The following is a 20,518-nucleotide window of genomic DNA, read 5'->3' as shown; positions in this document are numbered from 1 at the left end:
ATACTGCGTGCAATCTTGATCTCATTGAAGTCCATGGCTTCACTCAGAAGGTTATGTTGTGTTCTTTTCAATTGCCTTACAGCTGATGGTTGGTTGCTGATCTTCTAGCCAGTCACACATAGTATGTCATGATAAATAGCTGGACTATATTTTATTAGAAAATGACTTTAATTTAACTGTTAAGGGTTGTTGTGGTTTCCATTGGAAACATCACTTTTCAGAGGCTTATAATTCAACTGTTTTTATTCAGATTGGTCTAAATTCTGGCAACAAGCTGTCAGTCACATGTCAAACTTTTTCTTCTCTTCCAAGAAATATTTTAATATTTTTTGCTTTTTCTTCACACCTTCTAGTTTTGCAAACAGTTAGTCCTTAGACATAATGATTGCTTTTGCAATTAGGAAGGATATTCATATGTGAAAAGTATCTATGTACATACAACTAGTTACTTTTCATAACACCTTTTCCTGTATATCCATGTTTCATACTCAGTTATGATTCTAATTCTAATTTTAGTTCTCAATTAATTCTAAGGTTTCCAATGACATTCTCTTGGAAACAGAACAGGTATGACCCAATACTTTCTATGGTCCTTTTTTAAAATGTACACATATATGCTATTGACTGATACTTATATGGGTTTCTAATTTTTATTTTGTATTTTTAATAACTGATCAAATGAAACTAATGCAAAGGACCTAAATGTAATCAACAAATCAAGGAAATTCAGAGCTATGGCTGCAAATTTGTTTATAACTTACTCCTGTTGTGTGCACATTTGATATATAAGATAACACACTTTCTGAAATCCCTGCAGTATGCAGCCACAGTACAAGTTCTGGGCCAGAATCTGATACTCCTACTCTTGTTAAGCAGTATGTTACTCCACAAGCAGTCCCACGGATTTCAACAGAACTTATTACAGTGTTAAGGGTCTACTCAGTGTGAGTAAGGGTGGCCTAAGGAAGAAATGACAATCTGGCAGGCTTCTTCCTTGTTTTATCAATTAAAGTATGTCCTTAATCTAATTTTATTTTTTTAACCTAATCTCTCTCTGACATGCAGCAAAATTTTTGACCTTGAATGATACTGCACATCTGTAAGTATACAAATTGATAACATTTCTAACTAGTGGTTTTGTTGTAACTATTTTATCACAGATGTAAATTGCTAATCTGACTCTAGGACTGTTGTCCCTAGTGTGAAATGAATTTTTTTTTAAAAAAACCCAAACTCTGTGGAGAAGAAACACAGCAGAGCCCCAGATTTAACCCAGTCTATACTAGAAAAGGCTTGCCAGTATAGCTATAAAAGTAAACCTTCCTAGTGTAGATTGACTTTACACTGGAAAAAGAGTATTTCTGCCAACATAATTTGATTTTTCCTAAATAAAATAAACAGTGCTGGCAAAAGCACTGTTTGGCTAGTACAACTGCAGCTGCACTAGTGCTTTTGCCTATATAAAAATGTCATTAAAAAGTCCATAATCCTACCAGACATTACAATACTGGCAAAAATTTCAAGTGTAGACTTGCCCTTTGAGAACATGGGGCCTGACATTCCTCTCACTTACACTTGTGTAAAACAAGAGTAATTCCTTTGAAATCAATGGAGTTATATCAGTGGAAAACTGATGGCAGTCAGAGGAGGGTCAGACTCTCTAAATTTGATAGTTGTGCAACTGATAATTTAGTTTTAATCAAGGGTTAAAACTATTTCCCCTCCATTTGGTTACTGTGCTTTTATTTAAAAGAAATTAGCATTTAAAATAATAGGGCTTTTTTCCTTTTAAAAACTGTTTTTCTGTAGCACCTTTCCTGCATAATGGTGGATGATAAATCCCTGGTTCCAGCTGTTGAAATGTTCATGAGTCCCAATCTGCATCTGGAGTTTCTGGAGCAGCGTCTGGTCAGCTCCCTCTCCCACTGCATGCATTGTGGCACACACATCATCCAGAATGCTCATAATTCCTGGGGGATTCTGACAGGGCAAAGGTAAATCGGGAAGAGGGGGAAGAAAAAAAAAGAAACATGTGATATGGTTTCAAGATTGATAGAGTAAAACACTAGAGCAAATTCACCTCAGGTGTAATTTCCCCACAGCCAATGAAGTTATACTGGGGATTAATTTGTCCATTAGCATGACAGAAAAGGTAAGGAAGAACTGGAAGTCCTAGGATTGACCAGACAGCTCTAATGACAAGGAGAAAATCTATTTCTTTTAGCTTAAAGCTGTCACAAATAGTTAGACAATTTTCTTCCCCCACCACCAAAAACTAACCCAAATTTCAGATAAATATTATTAATCTCTCTTCCTGCAACCTGACAAACTCGGAGTCAAATCTCTAAAATTGTAGTGTGACACATATAACATTATCCTACCCATATGTCTCTTTACATACAGATAAGAGAAGCAACACTGGGAATGCAATGCATACGGTTCACAATTTCCTGTGAACCAAGATCAAAGTTTGGGGCTTTGTGTGGGGGTAAATAGTAGAGCTGCTCAAACAAACCAGAATTTCTGTTCCATGGGAAATTCTGATATTTTGACGTTTATTTTCATCCCAAGTCAGGATGAAAAGTCTAAATAGTAAAAGTTTTCATCGAAAAAAAAGTTCTGAAAAAATTCTACCTGGAAATGTCAAAATGTCTATTGGGTGGACATTATTCTCTGCTTTTGCCTGAGCTGCGACAGTGCATCATGGCAGTTGAAGTTGTCGCTCCCTCATGTCCCATTCTCCCCAGGGGGTCAGCTCCCCAACTGGTCTACATTTCCCATGATTCAGCGTGGTCTCTCCCTGTAACTGAGCCACCTCAGTGCAACGTGGAGTTCATGGAAAATTTAGATTTTGATGAAACTCCATTTTCCAGCAGGAAAATGGGGTGTTTTTTTCTTCTTCTGACCAGTACTAATTTCGGTCCATCTCTATGTTACCAATATGGAATTAGGGTGTCCCACTTGCTGCACAACCTTGGGCTACTCTTGACAGCAAGGCAGTCCTAACAATTAGTTTGGAGAAAAATGTTGTCTCGGTTTCATGCATCCGTATTTGTGACAAAAACTTACCACTTTATTCTCAATGAGGTCACATACTATTTTGTTGTTGAAATATTCTATAGGTGTCCACCTAATTCCTTCTTGCACATATTCTTCCTGTGAGACAGAAAGAAAGACCCAAATATTTATTCACCTTATAGGTTTAGTAGTGGATTTAGGATAGTCCACACACAGATAAATTCTGTACCATTCAAATGGTTTTAAAAGACCTGTCTATACAGGTGATTGGGAGCTTCTTTTCGGTGATCTTGCCAAAAGCACTGACAATAATTCCTGCTGGATAATTTCTATGGGATCGCATGGAGGATTCACGGAACCGTGTCCTAAATGAATACAGGAATTCTGAGGCAAATTCATCTCTTTGTGTCCACAAAGTTAGCACAGGGATGAATCTGGCCCTTTCAGTTCAATAACTTAGTGGTAATACCTGTGACCAAAACACCAACTACAACATACCTCTCCCCTGTTCTGATCTCATATGTCTCCCAATGTCAGATTTACAGTTACTTTGTGAAAAATAATACTGGGGTACAATTCAGCTCTGTATTACACAACACTGACACTGCAGAGGATAAAATCCTCCCCCTTCATCCAGTGCACCTTGTACTGTTCAGATGCCTCAGAGTCCTTCCACTCTCCTCACCCAAGACTTGAGCAGTTACTAATCAGAGCAGGATTTTCAATTAACATGTTTATCTTCAATCCGCTTTACAAACACTAACAAAACAAGCTTCACAATACCTGAGACGCAGGTGATTATCAATATTCTCAAGGCTAATTTATAGATGGAGAAACTGAGAGAGAGAGGCTAAGGAACAGATCTCCACAACAGCATGTTCAGAACTGCACATGCAAAAATGCAGGACCAGCTATGCTCCCTCTTTCTGTGCGCAATTCCTGCGATTGTGAGTGCAACCAACTCTACAGATGGTCAAAAACATTTTAATTCAAAAATTTTTTATAGAAAAAAATGTCACAAATGTTTTTTGACCAGCTCTAGTTGTAACAATTACATACATAAATGTCCAGCTAGATGCTTAACTAGTCATTTGTGCGCACTTTTGTGGAAGTGCAATTGTGTATGTACACTTCTGGAAATACTGACCCCAAGTAATTGGCACAAGAACACTTAGCTGCTGAGTCTGGAGTCCTTGGGTGCCAGGTTTATACTTGCACTACTAGGCCATACCTCTCTGGGCATATTGCATGCTATTATTGTTTTCCCATGTAGAATTTGATGCTCATGTAAGGAGAAACTTGGCAAGGACATTCCAGGGCAGAGAAAGGCACATGGTTTTAAAAGGGTAGAGAAGTGAGGAATGGGTAGAGTAAAAATAAATGTACAGTCAAATTAACTGAATTATCTATTTCATTAAAAAATAGAGAAAAATGGGTGAGACAAACTGTTTTTGCATTTAACTTTTAGTGCCATTTCCACAAAAATGGAGGGATGGATCCAGGCTGCAGTTTTCCACTTCTGTCAGTGAGTCAGAGCACACAGCATATGTGGTCAGAAAGTCATATGACTGCATAAATACACTGTGCAAGCAGGGCTGGCTCCAGGCACCAGCCGAGCAAGCTGGTGCTTGGGGCGGCAGATTGTTCGAGGCGGCATTCCGCCCAATCCTAGGGCGGCGCGGCCGCTTTTTGGGGTTTTTGTTTTTGTTTTTTTTGTTTGTTTGTTGTGCTGCTCCGTCCGCCCTGTAGGGGGCGGCGGCACGGAGGACGGGAGCGCCCTGCAGCAAGCTCGGCAGGGCAGTCCGCGTCCTTCCCTCCCAAACGACCGGAGCGGTGCAGAGCCTTCCGGCAGGCGGCGCACCGGTCGGGGCCGCGTGGTAGTGCCCCGCTGAAGCCCTGGCCGCCCCCCTTCTCTCTCTCCCCCCCTCCCTCCCCCCCCCCCCCCGCTAGCCGGGGCACGTGTGCAGCGCAGGGAGTCCCCCTGCACCCTGGCTCCAGCCGCGCCGCAGTTTTTTTTTTTGCTTTGCCGTTCTGGCCGCCCCGGGGTTTTTTTTTTTTTTTTTGCTTGGGGCGGCCAAAAAGCCAGAGCCAGCCCTGTATGCAAGAGACTCACCTTTGTATCATTGTATTGGAAGATAAATGTGTCTGCAACTGATGCTATTTACATTTTCAAGGTTAGCCAACTGCAATGATTTTTTGTTGTCTTGCTTTACAAAAAGGCAAATTTTTGTCTGAAACCTCAGTCCAGCACCAAACAAAAGGGTGACAGCTAACTCTGTGAATTTTTAAATCAGAGATTATGAATGTGTAGGTACCTGTTCTGCCTTCAGTGTCAGTTCAATAAAAATCTGCTGCAGTTTTTCATTAACAAAGTTGATGCAGAACTGTTCAAAACCATTTTTCTATAGTAAAACAAAGAAAAATATTAACAATGTTAGTCTGATACTCCACATTCAACAGCTCTTGATTTTTTTTATAATAAGCAACTTTTGGGGAGGTTTTAATGAACATATTCAATGATGTGCTGGCAGCTGATTTTAGTTATTCCGTGTATTGTCAGCACCTCAGTGTAAAGGTTAGTGACCTAGATTCTCTGAAGCTGTTTTCAGTACTTCATTTTTATTATGTGAGTTATTACCACTGGGCACTGTAGTTAGTATGAATGCCCAGGAAGCTGACAGTTTCCTTACTTTCTTTTGAACACAGTTTAAAAAAAAATCCTCTCAACATCAGGTCAATTCAGATCCTGAATTTTGCACTCTTACCTGGAATATTTCAAAGCCATAAATGTCTAAGACACCAATGTTATACTCTTCATAGTCCTTCTCCATAGCCTTATTAATGGACTAATAAAAAACAGAGAAAAAACATGTTTTTTACAAAACAAACTACAGTTTAAACCCTTAAGCAACTTTGAACTGAAAAAATGAAGCATGAAACTCCCCTTTTCTCCCCGCAAGCGTATTTCACTTTATTTAAAAAGGTAAACTCTGTCATCAGCTAGCAAATGAGTATTACATTATCCTGTTATCCACGCAAGTGAGCCTTCAGAGCTACTACCTGTAAATCTGTTTCTCATTAGAAAGAGTTACTGGCCATTTAAAAAGAGAAATAAAACAGGCAAACAAGAAATAAAAGGAACTTTTATAAAAGCTCAATAGTTAGAGTTCTGCTGATATGCAACCTGATTCTTCCCATTAAACTTTTTAAATTTCTGCTTTTCCTTGTTTTGCTCTTTTAAGCTGCTGGCACCAGTGACACCTGCTATAGGCAGTGGGAGCTGCCATGGTGAGGCAGTTATAAGAAAATAGGAATGCCTCCCTGGAACAAACCTTTGCTCCAGCTAGCCCAGTATCTTGTCCAATATCTGATGTTTCTCCCTTCCCATTTCAGCCTAGAGTCTCCTCCTGAAAAGAGACTACCTTGCACGTGAGGAAGGGAAAGGGAGTAGAATGGCATCTGGAAAGCAGCAAGAATGGGACAATGAAGGAAGGCTGTGACCACTCCCCCTGGGAGTTTCATTACCTGATTGTTCTTCTTTCCTGAGAGTGCCCCACACTATAGGTCACATTAAGGCTCTGAAAGCGTGAGCTGTATTTTGGGGATGGGGGGAGGGCAGGCGGCCGAGGAGAACGTGGTACACCACTTGGGCAGCAGTGACTGGAGGCTGAGAGAGGCATAATGCCTCTAACAGTGCTGGAGACGGTGCACTCACCAGCCAGTTAAACCTTTTCAAAAGATGTAGCATGGGCCTTCTAGCCACTGTCTCGAGTTCCATGGCCATGCCCTTGTTGTGCCATCCAGTGCTGCCACTATCATTATAATGTCCCCAGCTAAATGCTCTAGAAACGCAAGCAAGTTAAGGATGCCTCCAGTGCAGGAGTACTGCATGGAAGAGCCTCCCTGCACCCCTTTTCCTTGCCCTCAGCATTCCTGCTCTAGGACAGCCACCAGGGGGCCCTGCTTGTGTGTGTGGAGGGGGGAGGGCATGGAGAGGGCAGTACAGCAGTGGTTAGCAATTAACAGCTGTTTAAGGCTTGAGGAAATGTAGTGCAGTGGGGGAAGGGTACAATGGCGAAAAGCAGAGAATTATGGGGAAAGCCCACATGGGATATTTATTCCTTTCAACATTTAACCCTAGTGACATAATCAGAAAAAATTGAACTTACATCCACCAGGTAGTCAAAGATGCGGGCATGAAGGGCTTTGGCTAGAGCATCTCTGGTGTAGCAGGCCTGTTCCACATTAAGCGTCACATTAATGGACTCTGATTTGCCTCCCCACTTACTGTCCATCTGCCTGCTGGTCAGTTTCTCTTTCAGGCGGCTTTGGTTAATTCCCAGGAGGAAAGCAGGGAAAGCCAAAACTGCAAGAACAACCAGGGTTGTTGTTTTTGAACTAAACCAACGGATGGTGATTTAAAGATTTAAACCAAAAAAACAAAAACAAAAACAAAACAAAAAAACAAGAAAACCCACAAGTATCTCAAGTAGCAGTCAGCAGAAATAAACCTGCTGGGATGTGGTAAAAATGGGACGTCTGGCTCAAAACCTTCTCTAAATCTTCCAAGAAATGATTCAAATCTTTACACTCAGATGTATCTTAAATAAATTGCACCCCATCCCCAAAAAGTTCTTCAGCTGTTTACCTCAAACCTTAGAACATATAAGACAGTTTTTAAAAGACAGCAGGTGTTTTTATCTAATGCCTGGATAAGGTAGGAATATGGACAATGCCCCAAGCCAGGGCCGGCTCTGGCTTTCTGGCCGCCCCAAGCAAAAAAAAAAAAAAAAAAAACCTGCGGCACAGCCGGAGCCAGGGTGCAGGGGGACTCCCTGCCCTGCAGATGTGCCCCGGCTAGCGGGGGGAGGGGGAGGGAGCGGGGGGGAGAGAGAGAAGGGGGACAGCCAGGGCTTCAGCGGGGCGCTGCCACGCAGCCCCTCCCGCCATGCCCCCTGCCGGGAGGGCTCTGCGCTGCTCCGGTCGGCTAGGAGGGAAGGACGCGGGCTGCCCTGCCGGGCTTGCTGCAGGGCGCTCCTGTCCTCCACGCCGCTGCCCCCTACAGGGCGGACGGAGCAGAACAACCAAAAAAAAAAAAAAAAAAAAAGCGGCCGTGCCGCCCTAGGATTGGGTGGAATGCCACCTCCTACAAGCTGCCGCCCCAAGCACCAGCTTGCTCGACTGGTGCCTGGAGCCGGCCCTGCCCCAAGCATCTATGCTCTGGCTACCCAGGCCAGCTCTGGAGGGAGTTGCTGCTCCACCTCTCATTAATTAAATCGATAAGATTGCATGGGTGTAACTACGGGCTATGGCCCCATATTGTTTTTGAAAGAGAAACTGAATTAGCAATCCCAGAGCATGAGAAATGATTTACTGTATTTGGATAAGCAGCTCACTACTCAGTTCACCTTGCAACATCTGGGCCTCAGCCTGTTGCATCATCATTAATCTTGTAATTGTTTCCAGAACTACCTACACTCCTCACTCTCCACTGCAGCATAGTTGCCAACTTCTTTAAAGCTGATGTTTCCCAAGTGCAGCACTCCTGCCACGATCTGTAGTACCAATGTCTGCTCCTCTGCAAAGATGCCAATCACATTCATTGCATGCTGGGGAAAGAAAGACATCAAGTTACTAACATTATTCACTCACCATATTTTTCACAAACCATGAATAATTAATTGGAATAAAAAAATTAAGTCTGGGATTTTCAAAAGAATTTAAAGCAATCAGGCATCCAAATCCCACTAACGTTTCCACAGAATTTCATCAACAGGATGTGAGATCTAGCTGACCTCATCATATATGCTAAAATGAAGCTGAGGCGCTAAAGAAGGAGACACAGATTCTAAGACAATGTTGTATTATAAAAATATTATTCCTGTTACACAAATAGATGATTTAGACCTAACAAAAGTGAAAACTGCATACTGCATGATTCTAGAATAGTTACATTTTGGCTGGCTTAGGCTGTGCACTTCAGCCAGTCACAAAATAACTGATCTGCAGAATAGTTTTTTACGAAGTGTAGTAAATGGTTCTTTTACAAATCTGATTCCTAATCTGTAATTTTTGCCAAAGTCCCACATAGGCAGGTTCAGTAATAATGATGATTCTTGGCACTTAGATAATGTTTTGCACTGGAAGTGGCAGAGGCATCCACATAGCTAGCCACAGGTCACACAGCAAGTCAATATCAGAGCTGGATGCAGAGCCCTGGTCTCCGGATTCTCAGGCCAGGTCTACACTGCAAACTTACTTTGGTATCACTATGTTGTTTAGCAGTGTGAAAAATCCACATCCCTGAGCAACACAGTTATACTGACCTAACCCCTGGTGTAGACAGCGCTATGGCGACGGGAGAGCTTCTCCCATCAAAACAGCTACCGCTTCTCACAGAGGTGGATTAACTATGCCAACAGGAGAGGCGTAGTAGCGTCTCCACTAAAGCGCTACATTGCGCTGTACATGTACATCAGTCCCTTCCTCCAGCCTTCAGTGCATGCTACTATATACAGTAGAGAGCTTTCTTTTTTTCAATTTTCACTTTTCAGTGGAAGCTAATCATTGTGCTGTATTTTCATATTTTTCATAATGCACTTTCTCCACCTGCTGCTCACTGGCTGATCTCCTTTTCTATTGAATCTGTACCTCTAAAATAAATTTCCAACAAATCCCTGACAAAAAGTACTGTCTCCTATGTGGCTATCTTAGCAGAATTATCAGAGCACAGGCACTGACTTCCCCTCTGCCCCGTGGGAGCTCGACGCCCCCCTCCCCAGCTCCGCCCCTGCACTGCCCTCGCCCCACCTCAATTCCACCCCCTTCCCCAAAGTCCCTGCCCCACCTTTTCCCACCCCAGCCCCGCCCCCTCATTCCACCCCCTTCCCTCAAGTCCCCACCCCTGCCCCATCTCTTCTCCGCCTCCTCACCCTAGCACGCCGCATCCCCACTCCTCCCCCTCCCTCCCAGAAAGTCCTAAGTGCTGTCAAACAACTGTTAGGCGGCGGAGGAAGCGCTGGGAGGGAGGGGAAGGAGCGGGAACACGGCGCACTCGGGCAGGGCAGGGGGAGCTGGCTGCCGGTGGGTGAGGAGCTCCTGCTAATTTTTCCCCGTGGGTGCTCCAGCCCCAGAGCACCCACGGAGTCAGCGCCTATGTATCAGAGTGCTACCCAGAAAGAACATCCATTCATAATAAAGGGGTAATTAAAATTATATGGGTGAGTTTTTATCTACAAGAATTTGCAGCATGTGGTTTTCCTTCCCACATTTCCTTTGTCTGTAAATATGAAACTTTAACCTGTTTGCCTTAAAAGGTATATCTGAATGAATATACACACATGGAGCACTGATTTTAAAAACACACCAGAGTTTCCTGAAAATCAGATTTGTCATTTATGTCATCTACTTTGTAGGATCCAGAGAGGCTCAGATAGTAATAGTAATCCATACTGGTAATGCCCAGGCTGTGTTTTTGCTCTGAGGAGGCACCTTCAATAAGCTGCAAAAGAAAAACACCAGAAATCAGATATGATTCCATTACACAGCTAACTCTCTCCAACTGGGGAGGGACAGCTCTTGAACAGGTGACTGAGGCTGTAATGTCAGAGAAGACAGAAGTGATTATTCTCTACAGGACAGTTAAAAAATCTGCAGGGAAATTATCTACTATATTCTGTTAAACTCTTCCATGTGGGAGGCAACAGTGAATTTTCAAGCTGGCCCTTAGAAATACATCATGTTGTTACTTCACTGAGAGTCTACTGTTTTCTGGATTTGGAAAGAGACTCAAGCCACTGAATGGGTCTATGTTAGACAATGCCTTAGTGTGCACTGAAGGTACCTAGCAATATTCAGACTGCCCTTTTAAACATACAATCAATAGCATAACTTCACTGAGAGATGTACCAATATAAAGGAAAAACTGGAAATGGAAGAAGTATTTTTTAAATAACTGCGAAAGGAACTGTACATTTCGGACCTGGTAAAAAATGTGAAAACTCCTCTCTCCAGGATTCCTCATTACCACCCGAGACTTTTCCAGGAGAAAGTTGGAGATCTTTCCACCATCAGGCTCCCCACCTGGGCTAAACTGGATTTCAAAGTATTTCCCCTGTAACAAATAATTATAGAGGTTTTTGAATTAATAAAAACTAAGCTTAAAGCAGACACCTGTTGCAGTATAACTCAAGGAAACTAACTCGAATATTTATTCTGTATTACTTCAATCTTTCAAGGTTAAATTAGGCCTGGACTCTTAAGAAACAATTACTTTCTTCCCCACTTTTCCATGTCCAGTTACCTAATTCTAAACCCAACATAATAATTCTGTAGTGCATTAGAACAAAGATGTACACTAACCCATATGTAAGGACTAACTGGGGGATTTCTTTCTTCTGCCTTACTTGGTTGGTGTAAATTAGGCAAATTGCAGAAATGAAACACCGATGGCTAAATTTACTACTGACGTAGGTGGGAACTATTCCAGTGTAGTAGATTTACAACTCCATAAACCATATGGTTAATACAGCCTTCTGTTTCCAGGTGATGTATATCAATGATCCTTTTATCTTGGTGGACTGAGGAAATGCATTAGTAACCCATGTCAACCCTTTACTTCTATTTTGTGAAAGGTCTGATAACTAAGGGGAGCAAAAGGGGAAGAAGTTTGTCAAGCAAGGCTCACTGCTAATATAGGTAGTCACAGCAGGGGAAATACATTGGAAAACAATAAGGATATCTACAATTTTGAATTTTTTCCCCCCCTTGCAGGATGTGTCAGATAACCTCGTTGTCTATTTTATTTCACTTTACATCTGAATGTCTGTCAAGACATTTATATTCTATTATATCCAGATATATATCTATATATATTTCCAACACGGGCCTAACATTTGAAAAGCACAGTTCAAATTCCATGCTGATGTAAAAGGGTAAAACTCCATTTTAATTAAATAGAGCTGTGCCCATTTACACAAGCAGGGTAGTTGGTCCCACATATGTACAGTAATTTTGCTCACATTCTCTCTTCACTATATTTTATAAATACATGGTGGTTCTTCCCAATTAAATGTTGTAAGGGCTACATTACTTAAAACTGAATTTAGGGTACAATATCAGGCCATTATTCTGCATATGTAGTTGTTAGTTCCCATTAGTATGTATAACATTTATAATCAAGTGCTGAAAACAATTCATTATTGCTTTTTGGAAAGATGAATAACCTTCGTGCCCAGCAGTGAAGCCTAGCAATTGTTCCATCCCATTTAAAAAAAAAAAATCACAGCTAATTATTACATGGGCTGGAAAATAGATATGCTCATACCTTCCAGTTCAGTGCAGATTAGGCCCCAGTTAAGTTGCTAATTGTCTTGTTTACACATCAGACTGCTTACAAATAGCTTTGCCCAAACAGTAATAGAAACAAACATTTGCAATAACATCTAGGAGACCTGGAAATGTGTGCCTCTCCGTTTATATAAAAACCAGCATTTTACTTCACAAAGATGCCCAAATCAAACCCACGGATGTTAGGAGCAAAAGCAATCTTTTGCAAGAGGAACTTACAAATCTGCTGGAGTTATTGTTCCGTACAGTCTTCGCATTCCCAAAGGCTTCCAGTAAAGGGTTTGACTGCAGAATAATGTCCTTCACATGCTGAAATTTTTTTAAACAACAACAACAACAAAATTTGCTTTGGGTTCTTTATCAAGGTCTTGGAGCATTCATACAAGCCATGATTTGTAAACTTGACATATATATAAGGTGCAAGGATGCCTGTCTCTACAAGCAGGCTTTAGAATATCCTCTTGGCCAGGTGAGGGGAAATCTACACCATCACGTCTGCAGAATGCAAGTTATTTTTTATTTTCTAAATTCTGGTTCTTATGATTGTAAAGAAAATCATCCAAACTTAAGCAGAACATAAACTGATGCAGTCATCTTCCTGAACTTGCAGATAGCCAGTGCTGCTGCTCATATCTATGCCAAGAAGGAGCACAATGAAACTGACCTGTTTCTTGACAGTTTCATTGCTGCTCACAGGGTTTGAAGCAGAGGCAGATTCTGGTCAGGGATAAAGTAACAAACTTTTTCTCTCACTCTCTCGCAGCAGCCAGGAAGGTGGGGGGATGGACAAGAATATAGGAGGTAGAAAAGCAAAGTGGTGCTTTGCTTTTCTACCTCCTACCTCCCACCCCTTAGTACCAGTAAGCCACTACCACTGGCCTTGCTGGTAGAGTCCTCCTACCCCTGAACTGGTAGAGTTTCTCCCCTTGTTAGTAGGTAGCTTACAATTTTTAAAACCCCGTTTCTAGGGAACATTAAAACATAACAAATATCCATGTAGAACAGTTCACAATTGGCTGAGTGATTTACTGGAGTGGAAGGAGGACCAGAGAGAAAGGGGTTAGTTTTCTGCTGGAGCACTGGGAGAAGGCTACCAGACTTGATGGACTATAGTCTGGATCCTGTATAGTGAATCCTATGTTCCTCTGTTTCACTAAGTACATTTATCTGAGAAACTTCTGGATTATGGCTAGATTGAGTTGGACAAAAAACCTTGAGGATAATATTCTAACCTGAGCTACTGCATATAAATCTACATTAAATCAACAGTTATTCCAGGTTTTTACCAAGTGTATCTGGGGGCACAATCTGGCCCAAGATTGCAACATTTCTGGCCACATTTTATCCTTTTTGCCTTTAACTTCACTTCTAAATAAGGCCTACTGTCCAAAAAAGAAGTAATGAAACAAGTAGAGAAGGAAACTGGAATATTGAGGACAATGGCAAATAGATAAAATGGAAGAAGGTAGAGAATTTGGAAAATGTAGGGCTTCAAAAGCAGATTCAGAACTCCGCTGAATAATTAAAAATTGAGACAAAATACATAGGCTATGTTTGAATGGTGCAAAGCATCTGGTGATCAGGATGGGGAACGATAATTATTTTAACATTATACACATCATCACTCGGTTTCAAAGTATTTATGTCCTGTTTATGAAATAACTGCTTACTAATTCAACCTATAACCTTGGAGCCCAATCTTGCAATTCTTTAAAACAAGCAAAACTCCTCAAGTCAATGGGAGTTTTGCCTGCATAAGGAATGCTAGCTCAAGACTGCAAATGGGCTAGTGGTAGCTCTGTGAGAGCTCTGAATCAGACAGCAAGGAGAGAAGTGCTGGGAGCAGACCACAAGGAGGCCACTGGATTCTCACTTACCCAGATTCAGTGATCATAAAACTCAGCCTAGCAGGTACAGAGAGGCATCAGCCCGTAGTTTGAAGCATTGGCTGTGGAAGGGCCATTTGCTTTAAAGGGAGTAGGATCAGGGTGTTAGTTTCTTGCTCAAAACTAGTGTACTAGCACTTAGAGGAGAGGAAAGTGATCAGGAACAGTCAGCATGGATTCACCAAGGGCAAGTCATGCCTGACTAACCTAATTGCCTTCTATGAGGAGATAACTGGGTCTGTGGATGAGGGGAAAGCAGTGGATGTGTTATTCCTTGACTTTAGCAAAGCTTTTGATACTGTCTCCCACAGTATTCTTGCCAGCAAGTTAAAGAAGTATGGGCTGGATGAATGGACTATAAGGTGGATAGAAAGCTGCCTAGATCGTCGGGCTCAACAGGTAGTGATCAATGGCTCCATGTTTAGTTGGCAGCTGGTATCAAGCGGAGTGCCCCACGGGTCGGTCCTGGAGCTGGTTTTGTTCAATATCTTCATTAATGATCTGGAGGATGGCGTGGACTGCACTCTCAGCAAGTTTGCAGATGACACTAAACTGGGAGGAGTGGTAGATATGCTGGAGGGTAGGGATAGGATACAGAGGGACCTAGACAAATTAGAGGATTGGGCCTAAAGAAACCTGATGAGGTTCAACAAGGACAAGTGCAAGGTCCTGCACTTAGGACGGAAGAATCCCATTCACTATTACAGACTAGGGACCAAATGGCTAGGAAGCAGTTCTGCAGAAAAGGACCTAGGAGTTACAGTGGACGAGAAGCTGGATATGAGTCAACAGTGTGCCCTTGTTGCCAAGAAGGCTAACGGCATTTTGGGCTGTATAAGTAGGGGCATTGCCAGCAGATCGAGGGACGTGATCGTTCCCTCTATTCGACATTGGTGAGGCCTCATCTGGAGAGCTGTGTCCAGTTTTGGGCCCCACACTACAAGAAGGATGTGGAAAAATTGGAAAGAGTCCAGCGGAGGGCCACAAAAATGATTAGGGGGCTGGAGCACCTGACTTATGAGGAGAGGCTGAGGGAACTGGGATTGTTTAGTCTGCAGAAGAGAAGAATGAGGGGGAATTTGATAGCTGCTTTCAACTACCTGAAAGGGAGTTCCAAAGAAGATGGATCTAGACTGTTCTCAGTGGTACCAGATGACAGAACAAGGAGTAATGGTCTCAAGTTGCAGTGGGGGAGGTTTAGGTTGGGTATTAGGAAAAACTTTTTCACTAGGAGGGTGGTGAAGCACTGGAATGGGTTACCTAGGGAGTTGGTGGAATCTCCTTCCTTAGAGGTTTTTAAGGTCAGGCTTGACAAAGCCCTGGCTGGGATGATTTAGTTGGGAATTGGTCCTGCTTTGAGCAGGGGGTTGGACTAGATGACCTCCTGAGGTCCCTTCCAACCCTGATATTCTATGATTCTATGATTTTCTATATTCAGGTTTGTGTAGGGAGGGTTGATTTCACACAAAAATAATACACTACTCAAGGAAATGTATCAGTTTAATCAGCTATGACTTGTAACTGCTGAGTTTATTTTTCATCTTGTAGGAACAGCTGGGATTTACTTAAATAATTGAAACAATTATTTATAATGTGATTAAGTCCACTCCAAAAATAACACAATGCATATTTTCCAGTTGCTATTGAATGACTGTGCAATGTTCCCTGTATCATTGTCTCCCAAAAAAACAGGAAGAACATCATCATCATCAGAGCTTGTACTAAGGCCAATGTATTATGGTAAGCAGGAAAAAAAAAAGCATACTGGTAAAGGGTAGCCGCTACTTACCTAGAATAGTTGTCTGTTAATCAGCTGATGATCTCATAGAACTCCATTAGTGGAATTTTATGGCTAATTTACTGCATTAGCTTTAGTTAAAATGCTTGTGTAGATAGTGCAGACAGAGGTTTCAGAATTATTAACAAGCAACTATTCACCATTCTAGCTAGCTCCCAGAAATTACATTTCCTACTAGATAATTTGTTTAAAATGATGTTTAATAAAAGTCCTTCTCTTTTCTCTTTAATGTGTGAGCACAAATCCATGATTTAATGGGAGATATGAACCACTGAGACACAGTTCAATTCTCTCTGGATCTGAAAGGTCTAGCACAAATTCATATTTGACATTGTAGAAAAAGCAGATTTTCTGAGATTTTGTTAAATAATGTTTGGTTGCTACAAATTAAACTTCTCTCCCTACATCTTGAGGTCACAAATTCCATTAAAGAATGTTTTTTCCCAAAAATCTTTAACCTTTAAATAATTCAGCATTAACACGGAAGCTGTTCCACAGGAGTCTGTTCAGACTAATGGGTTTTCATCTTATGGACTCCCCATCCACAGGTGGAGGACCAGCAGATCTGTGCAGGGGTGAATCCCTGGCCCCTATTCATCCGTCCCCTACAGAGTACAATTCAGGGATACCTGAACTTTGGAAGACCTGTTTGTGCAGTAGAGCCACACCAGTTTCTATGCTAGGGGATCTATGTTGGCTGTACATGTGTGCTCAGCCATTTACCTCATAAGTGTCATCTCTGGCACTATGGCTATACAATAAGATTTGACATGGTTTCTTTACAGCAACATTACAGTATATCAACTCACCTGTACCTTGGGGCCACCTCCCGATATTTTAGAGATGTAACTCATTATATATTTAGCAGCTACAGTCTTTCCAGCACCGCTTTCACCACTAGGAGGAGGGGAACACAAATACACATCTGTTAAGTGGTTCAGACCTGAAAACAACATGGAACTTGATAAAATGTGGGATACCACCATGCTCAGCAGCACTAAAACTGTGTAGATAGAGAGATTACCCCAAAATAAAAGTTTAATGATAGTTAGACCTTCATGATTTAGTTTTCTAAGGAAACACTGAGGAAAATGTAACTGAAAGAAGAAAGATAAATTGTCACTCCTACCAAAAGGTTTTCCAACACAGGCCCAAATTCTACACTCTGATACACTAAATCAGGAATAACTCTAGTGAAGACAAGTATAAATACAGAGTAACTCAGGTTTCTACTGGAGTTGCTTGAGATTTACCTTGTTTAACCAAGAAGAGCTACCACAATAATAAATATGCCCCAAATTTAAATCAGGTGATTTAACAGCATATAGAATATGACATATAACATTCTAATATGATACTTCTGGGGCATGTTTGTCACTGAATGACATAGAATAAATAATGTTACATACACACTCACAAAATCTCCACCAGACATATAAAAAGGGAAAGTATTAAAACAGAGAAATTCATATACTTAAGTTGAAATTTTTCAAGGGGCTAAGAACCCAATTCCCATTGGATTTTAGTGGGATTTGTGTGCCTAATTCCCTTAGGTTCCGTTGAAAATCCCAGCCTTATGTTTTAAGGGAAACCATCTGCCTAGATTCCACAGGAGTCTTTTTTTTTTAGGCATTCCTAAATGAAATAGTCATTCAGGATGTGATTAATAATGACTCACTGAGAACTATCTTCCTGGTCTTATGCCTCTTGACACAGGCTACAAGAAGGCTTAATACTCCACTCTAACTTTTCACAATTTCTTCCTTTAAAATATTTCACTTCAGTGGTGACATTAGGATACATCTTGCAACAGATTAGGAGTCCCTTTCATCTACTGCTAGCTGTTGGACAAAGATCACAGGACCTCTCAAGGGGAAATAAAAGGTTCTGTGTTTGAACTGGAATGGGTTAAGATGATACTACATATGGGGAATGATTCTGATCTCACACTTGAAAATTGTGATTTCAATGAAATTAGTCCTAATTTACACTGGTGTTGGTGCAAGTCACATTAGTCCTCATATTCAGCGCAGTTAACCCAGTTTACACCACTTTTGATTAGACAAATCAGGTCCCATACAGATGGTGGTGAGAGGGCACAATGTTGTATTTTGAAATCTTTTGTCCTCATGCATAAAAGTCTGAGTGATCCTCAAGTCTCTGAACAAATTCAACACATTTTGATACCATGGGTCAGACTATGCTCAGTTGTGCCTGGGTGTGGACCAAATGCATGCCCTGCTCAAGTCCTGCCCTATGTTTCCCAGGATAACCTCCGCCTCTGTTGGAAAGGAGAATGGATTTGCCAGTTGTTGCCAATGTGTAACTCCCCATTAGCATCAACCATGGCCAAATTCCCATAGGTTCAGTTCTGATAAGCACTCAAAAATTCAGATGCTTATCCAGACCTCTTGGGTCTGTAAAACCAGGCTGGAATTCTCACAAGATGCCTCATCCTTTGGGCTTCCAGTCAATGTAAAAATATTGCAAGAAGAGCCATCAGAAATGTCACCACATTGGTTTCTCATCCTGATAACAACCAGGAAGCACAGATCAAATATTAAACAATTTTTAAAAAGCTGAATAATTTTTGAACCGCTCAACAATTTTTTTTCTGAATTCAGTTTGAGTTCTGGGTGAAGGCTTGGGTCAGTTATTTTATTATTTGAATCACTTCATCTAACCCTAATCAGCATGAAGAAGAGAATGCAGCCATTTGGCTTTATCCTCTGGAAAAATCTGAATTACAGCTACATTCACTACAGCAGGGAGGGTAATCTCTGCATTTAGAAGTCTACATCAACAGACAGTCTGAAAGCTAAAAATAGCAAAAGTGCAGTTCTTCACAGCAAAGTCTGGCCAGAGTGGATACTCAATTTTAAAAGCTGGAAGGATAAATCCATCCAACCTGAATCAGATACCTGAGCTAGTGTCTAATGCAGGGGTTCTCAGACTTTTGTACCGGTGACCCCTTTCACACAGCAAGCCTTTGAGTGCGACCCCCCCATACATTAAAAACACTTTTTTATATATTTAATACCATTATAAATGCTGGAGGCAAAGCAGGGTTTGGGGTGGAGGCTGACAGCTCGCGACCCCCCATGTAATAACCTCACGACCCCCAGTTTGAGAACCCCTGGTCTAATGTAAACCTCAAGCAAATATAAAAAGAAACTAAAAGTTAAAATTGAAGTGAACAGCACTGATTTATATTTTCCTTTTCCAATTTCCTATTGGAGAGAGTAGTAACAGATTTTGATAGGTTTCTACTAAATATTTCTAATGTGAAGCAAACTTTTGAGAGAACTGGTACACAGAAACTCAACGCAACACTAGTAAAATCTAGGAAGAAACTTCATGTCTATAATACGGTATTCAAATCCTCACACCATTTCAGATCACAGTCACAAGCAATCTGAATTACGTAATTGCAGCATCAGCTTTTTCTAGCGATACCTGTTTCCAAACTGCTCAAACATTGGTTAAACATCTCTTAAAACATTTTGTTGCATTAACATGAAGCAGTAAACCTTGAAATGTTTCCTTCTATTTTGTGGTCCCAATTTGTGCTGATACAAGAGTCAGGTCCTTTCCCAACCCACCAAATGCTTTGCATTGCTCCATCAGTGCAGAACAGCCAGTAGCCAGAATAACCGGCTATCAGGATTTAGAGATATAAAGAATCTTTCCTTCATGCCCCTGACACCACTTCCCCTGCCAGTTTTAGGGTAGCGAGAGAACAGTGACGGATTTCCATTTGTCAGAATAGCTCTTAAGGACCATTGCTGCTGGGTGCAACTTAAGAAGCCCTGATGCTATAACTGAGATCAGGATTTGAGCAAATGGAAGCTCTTCTTTGGTATGGAGTGCAGGACTGGGCTCCAAGTCACTTTTCAGCATGAGGATTGCCATTGACAGAAGGTTAACAGCTGCCTTTCATCACGTGAGCCTCCATTTTGCTGTGTTGCACAAAATGGGTGCAGTTCACTTTTGAGTTTGACCTGAGCGAAGTTTCAGCATTGTCTTCCCTGCAACTGTATGACTTTAGAGACTGAAACGCTTAAACACCTAGAAATAGACTGAAGGAGGTTGGAAAAGCAGATGAATGAGGATCCTGCAAGTCTAAAATAAATATGCAAACATATTATAGGGGCAGGGATGGTCTGTCCTTTTTTTCTCTTTGTGTAGTACCTAGCACATTGTGGAAACTATAGGAAACAATATCAATGGACCCAAATTCATCTCTGGTTTAACTCCCATTAGGTCAGTGCAGTTCCACTAGGGATGAATTTTGCCCATTATGAGAATATTCTATCTATCTTGGGGTTTATATTAGCACCCATCACCATGGTGTCTGAGTGTGTCCATGTTAAACAGCTTAGCAAAGCTAGGTCCCTAGTGGACTTAATTAAATCGTCTGCTCTGGCCCTTTCTTAGATTAAAGAAAACTTTGGCTTTTTTCTTTAAA

General features: G+C 41.5%; 1 protein-coding gene across 1 annotated transcript in view; it reads right to left on the bottom strand.

Moving 5' to 3' along the window:
• The window catches only part of MYO1E (myosin IE), a 91,056-nt gene that overhangs the window by 55,147 nt on the left and 15,391 nt on the right, over positions 1-20,518 (bottom strand). The window contains exons 5-14 of the mRNA XM_065412706.1: positions 16,860-16,947; positions 12,586-12,675; positions 11,000-11,131; positions 10,385-10,519; positions 8,495-8,627; positions 7,188-7,384; positions 5,784-5,864; positions 5,334-5,420; positions 3,070-3,156; positions 1,813-1,980 (exon numbers count right to left, since the gene is read on the bottom strand). Of these exons, the coding sequence (XP_065268778.1) occupies positions 1,813-1,980; positions 3,070-3,156; positions 5,334-5,420; positions 5,784-5,864; positions 7,188-7,384; positions 8,495-8,627; positions 10,385-10,519; positions 11,000-11,131; positions 12,586-12,675; positions 16,860-16,947 (1,198 nt within the window). The remainder of the gene's footprint in view (positions 1-1,812; positions 1,981-3,069; positions 3,157-5,333; positions 5,421-5,783; positions 5,865-7,187; positions 7,385-8,494; positions 8,628-10,384; positions 10,520-10,999; positions 11,132-12,585; positions 12,676-16,859; positions 16,948-20,518) is intronic.

The sequence above is a fragment of the Emys orbicularis genome, chromosome 10, assembly GCF_028017835.1.
Source record: "Emys orbicularis isolate rEmyOrb1 chromosome 10, rEmyOrb1.hap1, whole genome shotgun sequence".
NCBI lineage: Eukaryota > Metazoa > Chordata > Testudines > Emydidae > Emys > Emys orbicularis.
This window is presented reverse-complemented; position numbering and strand designations above follow the sequence as displayed.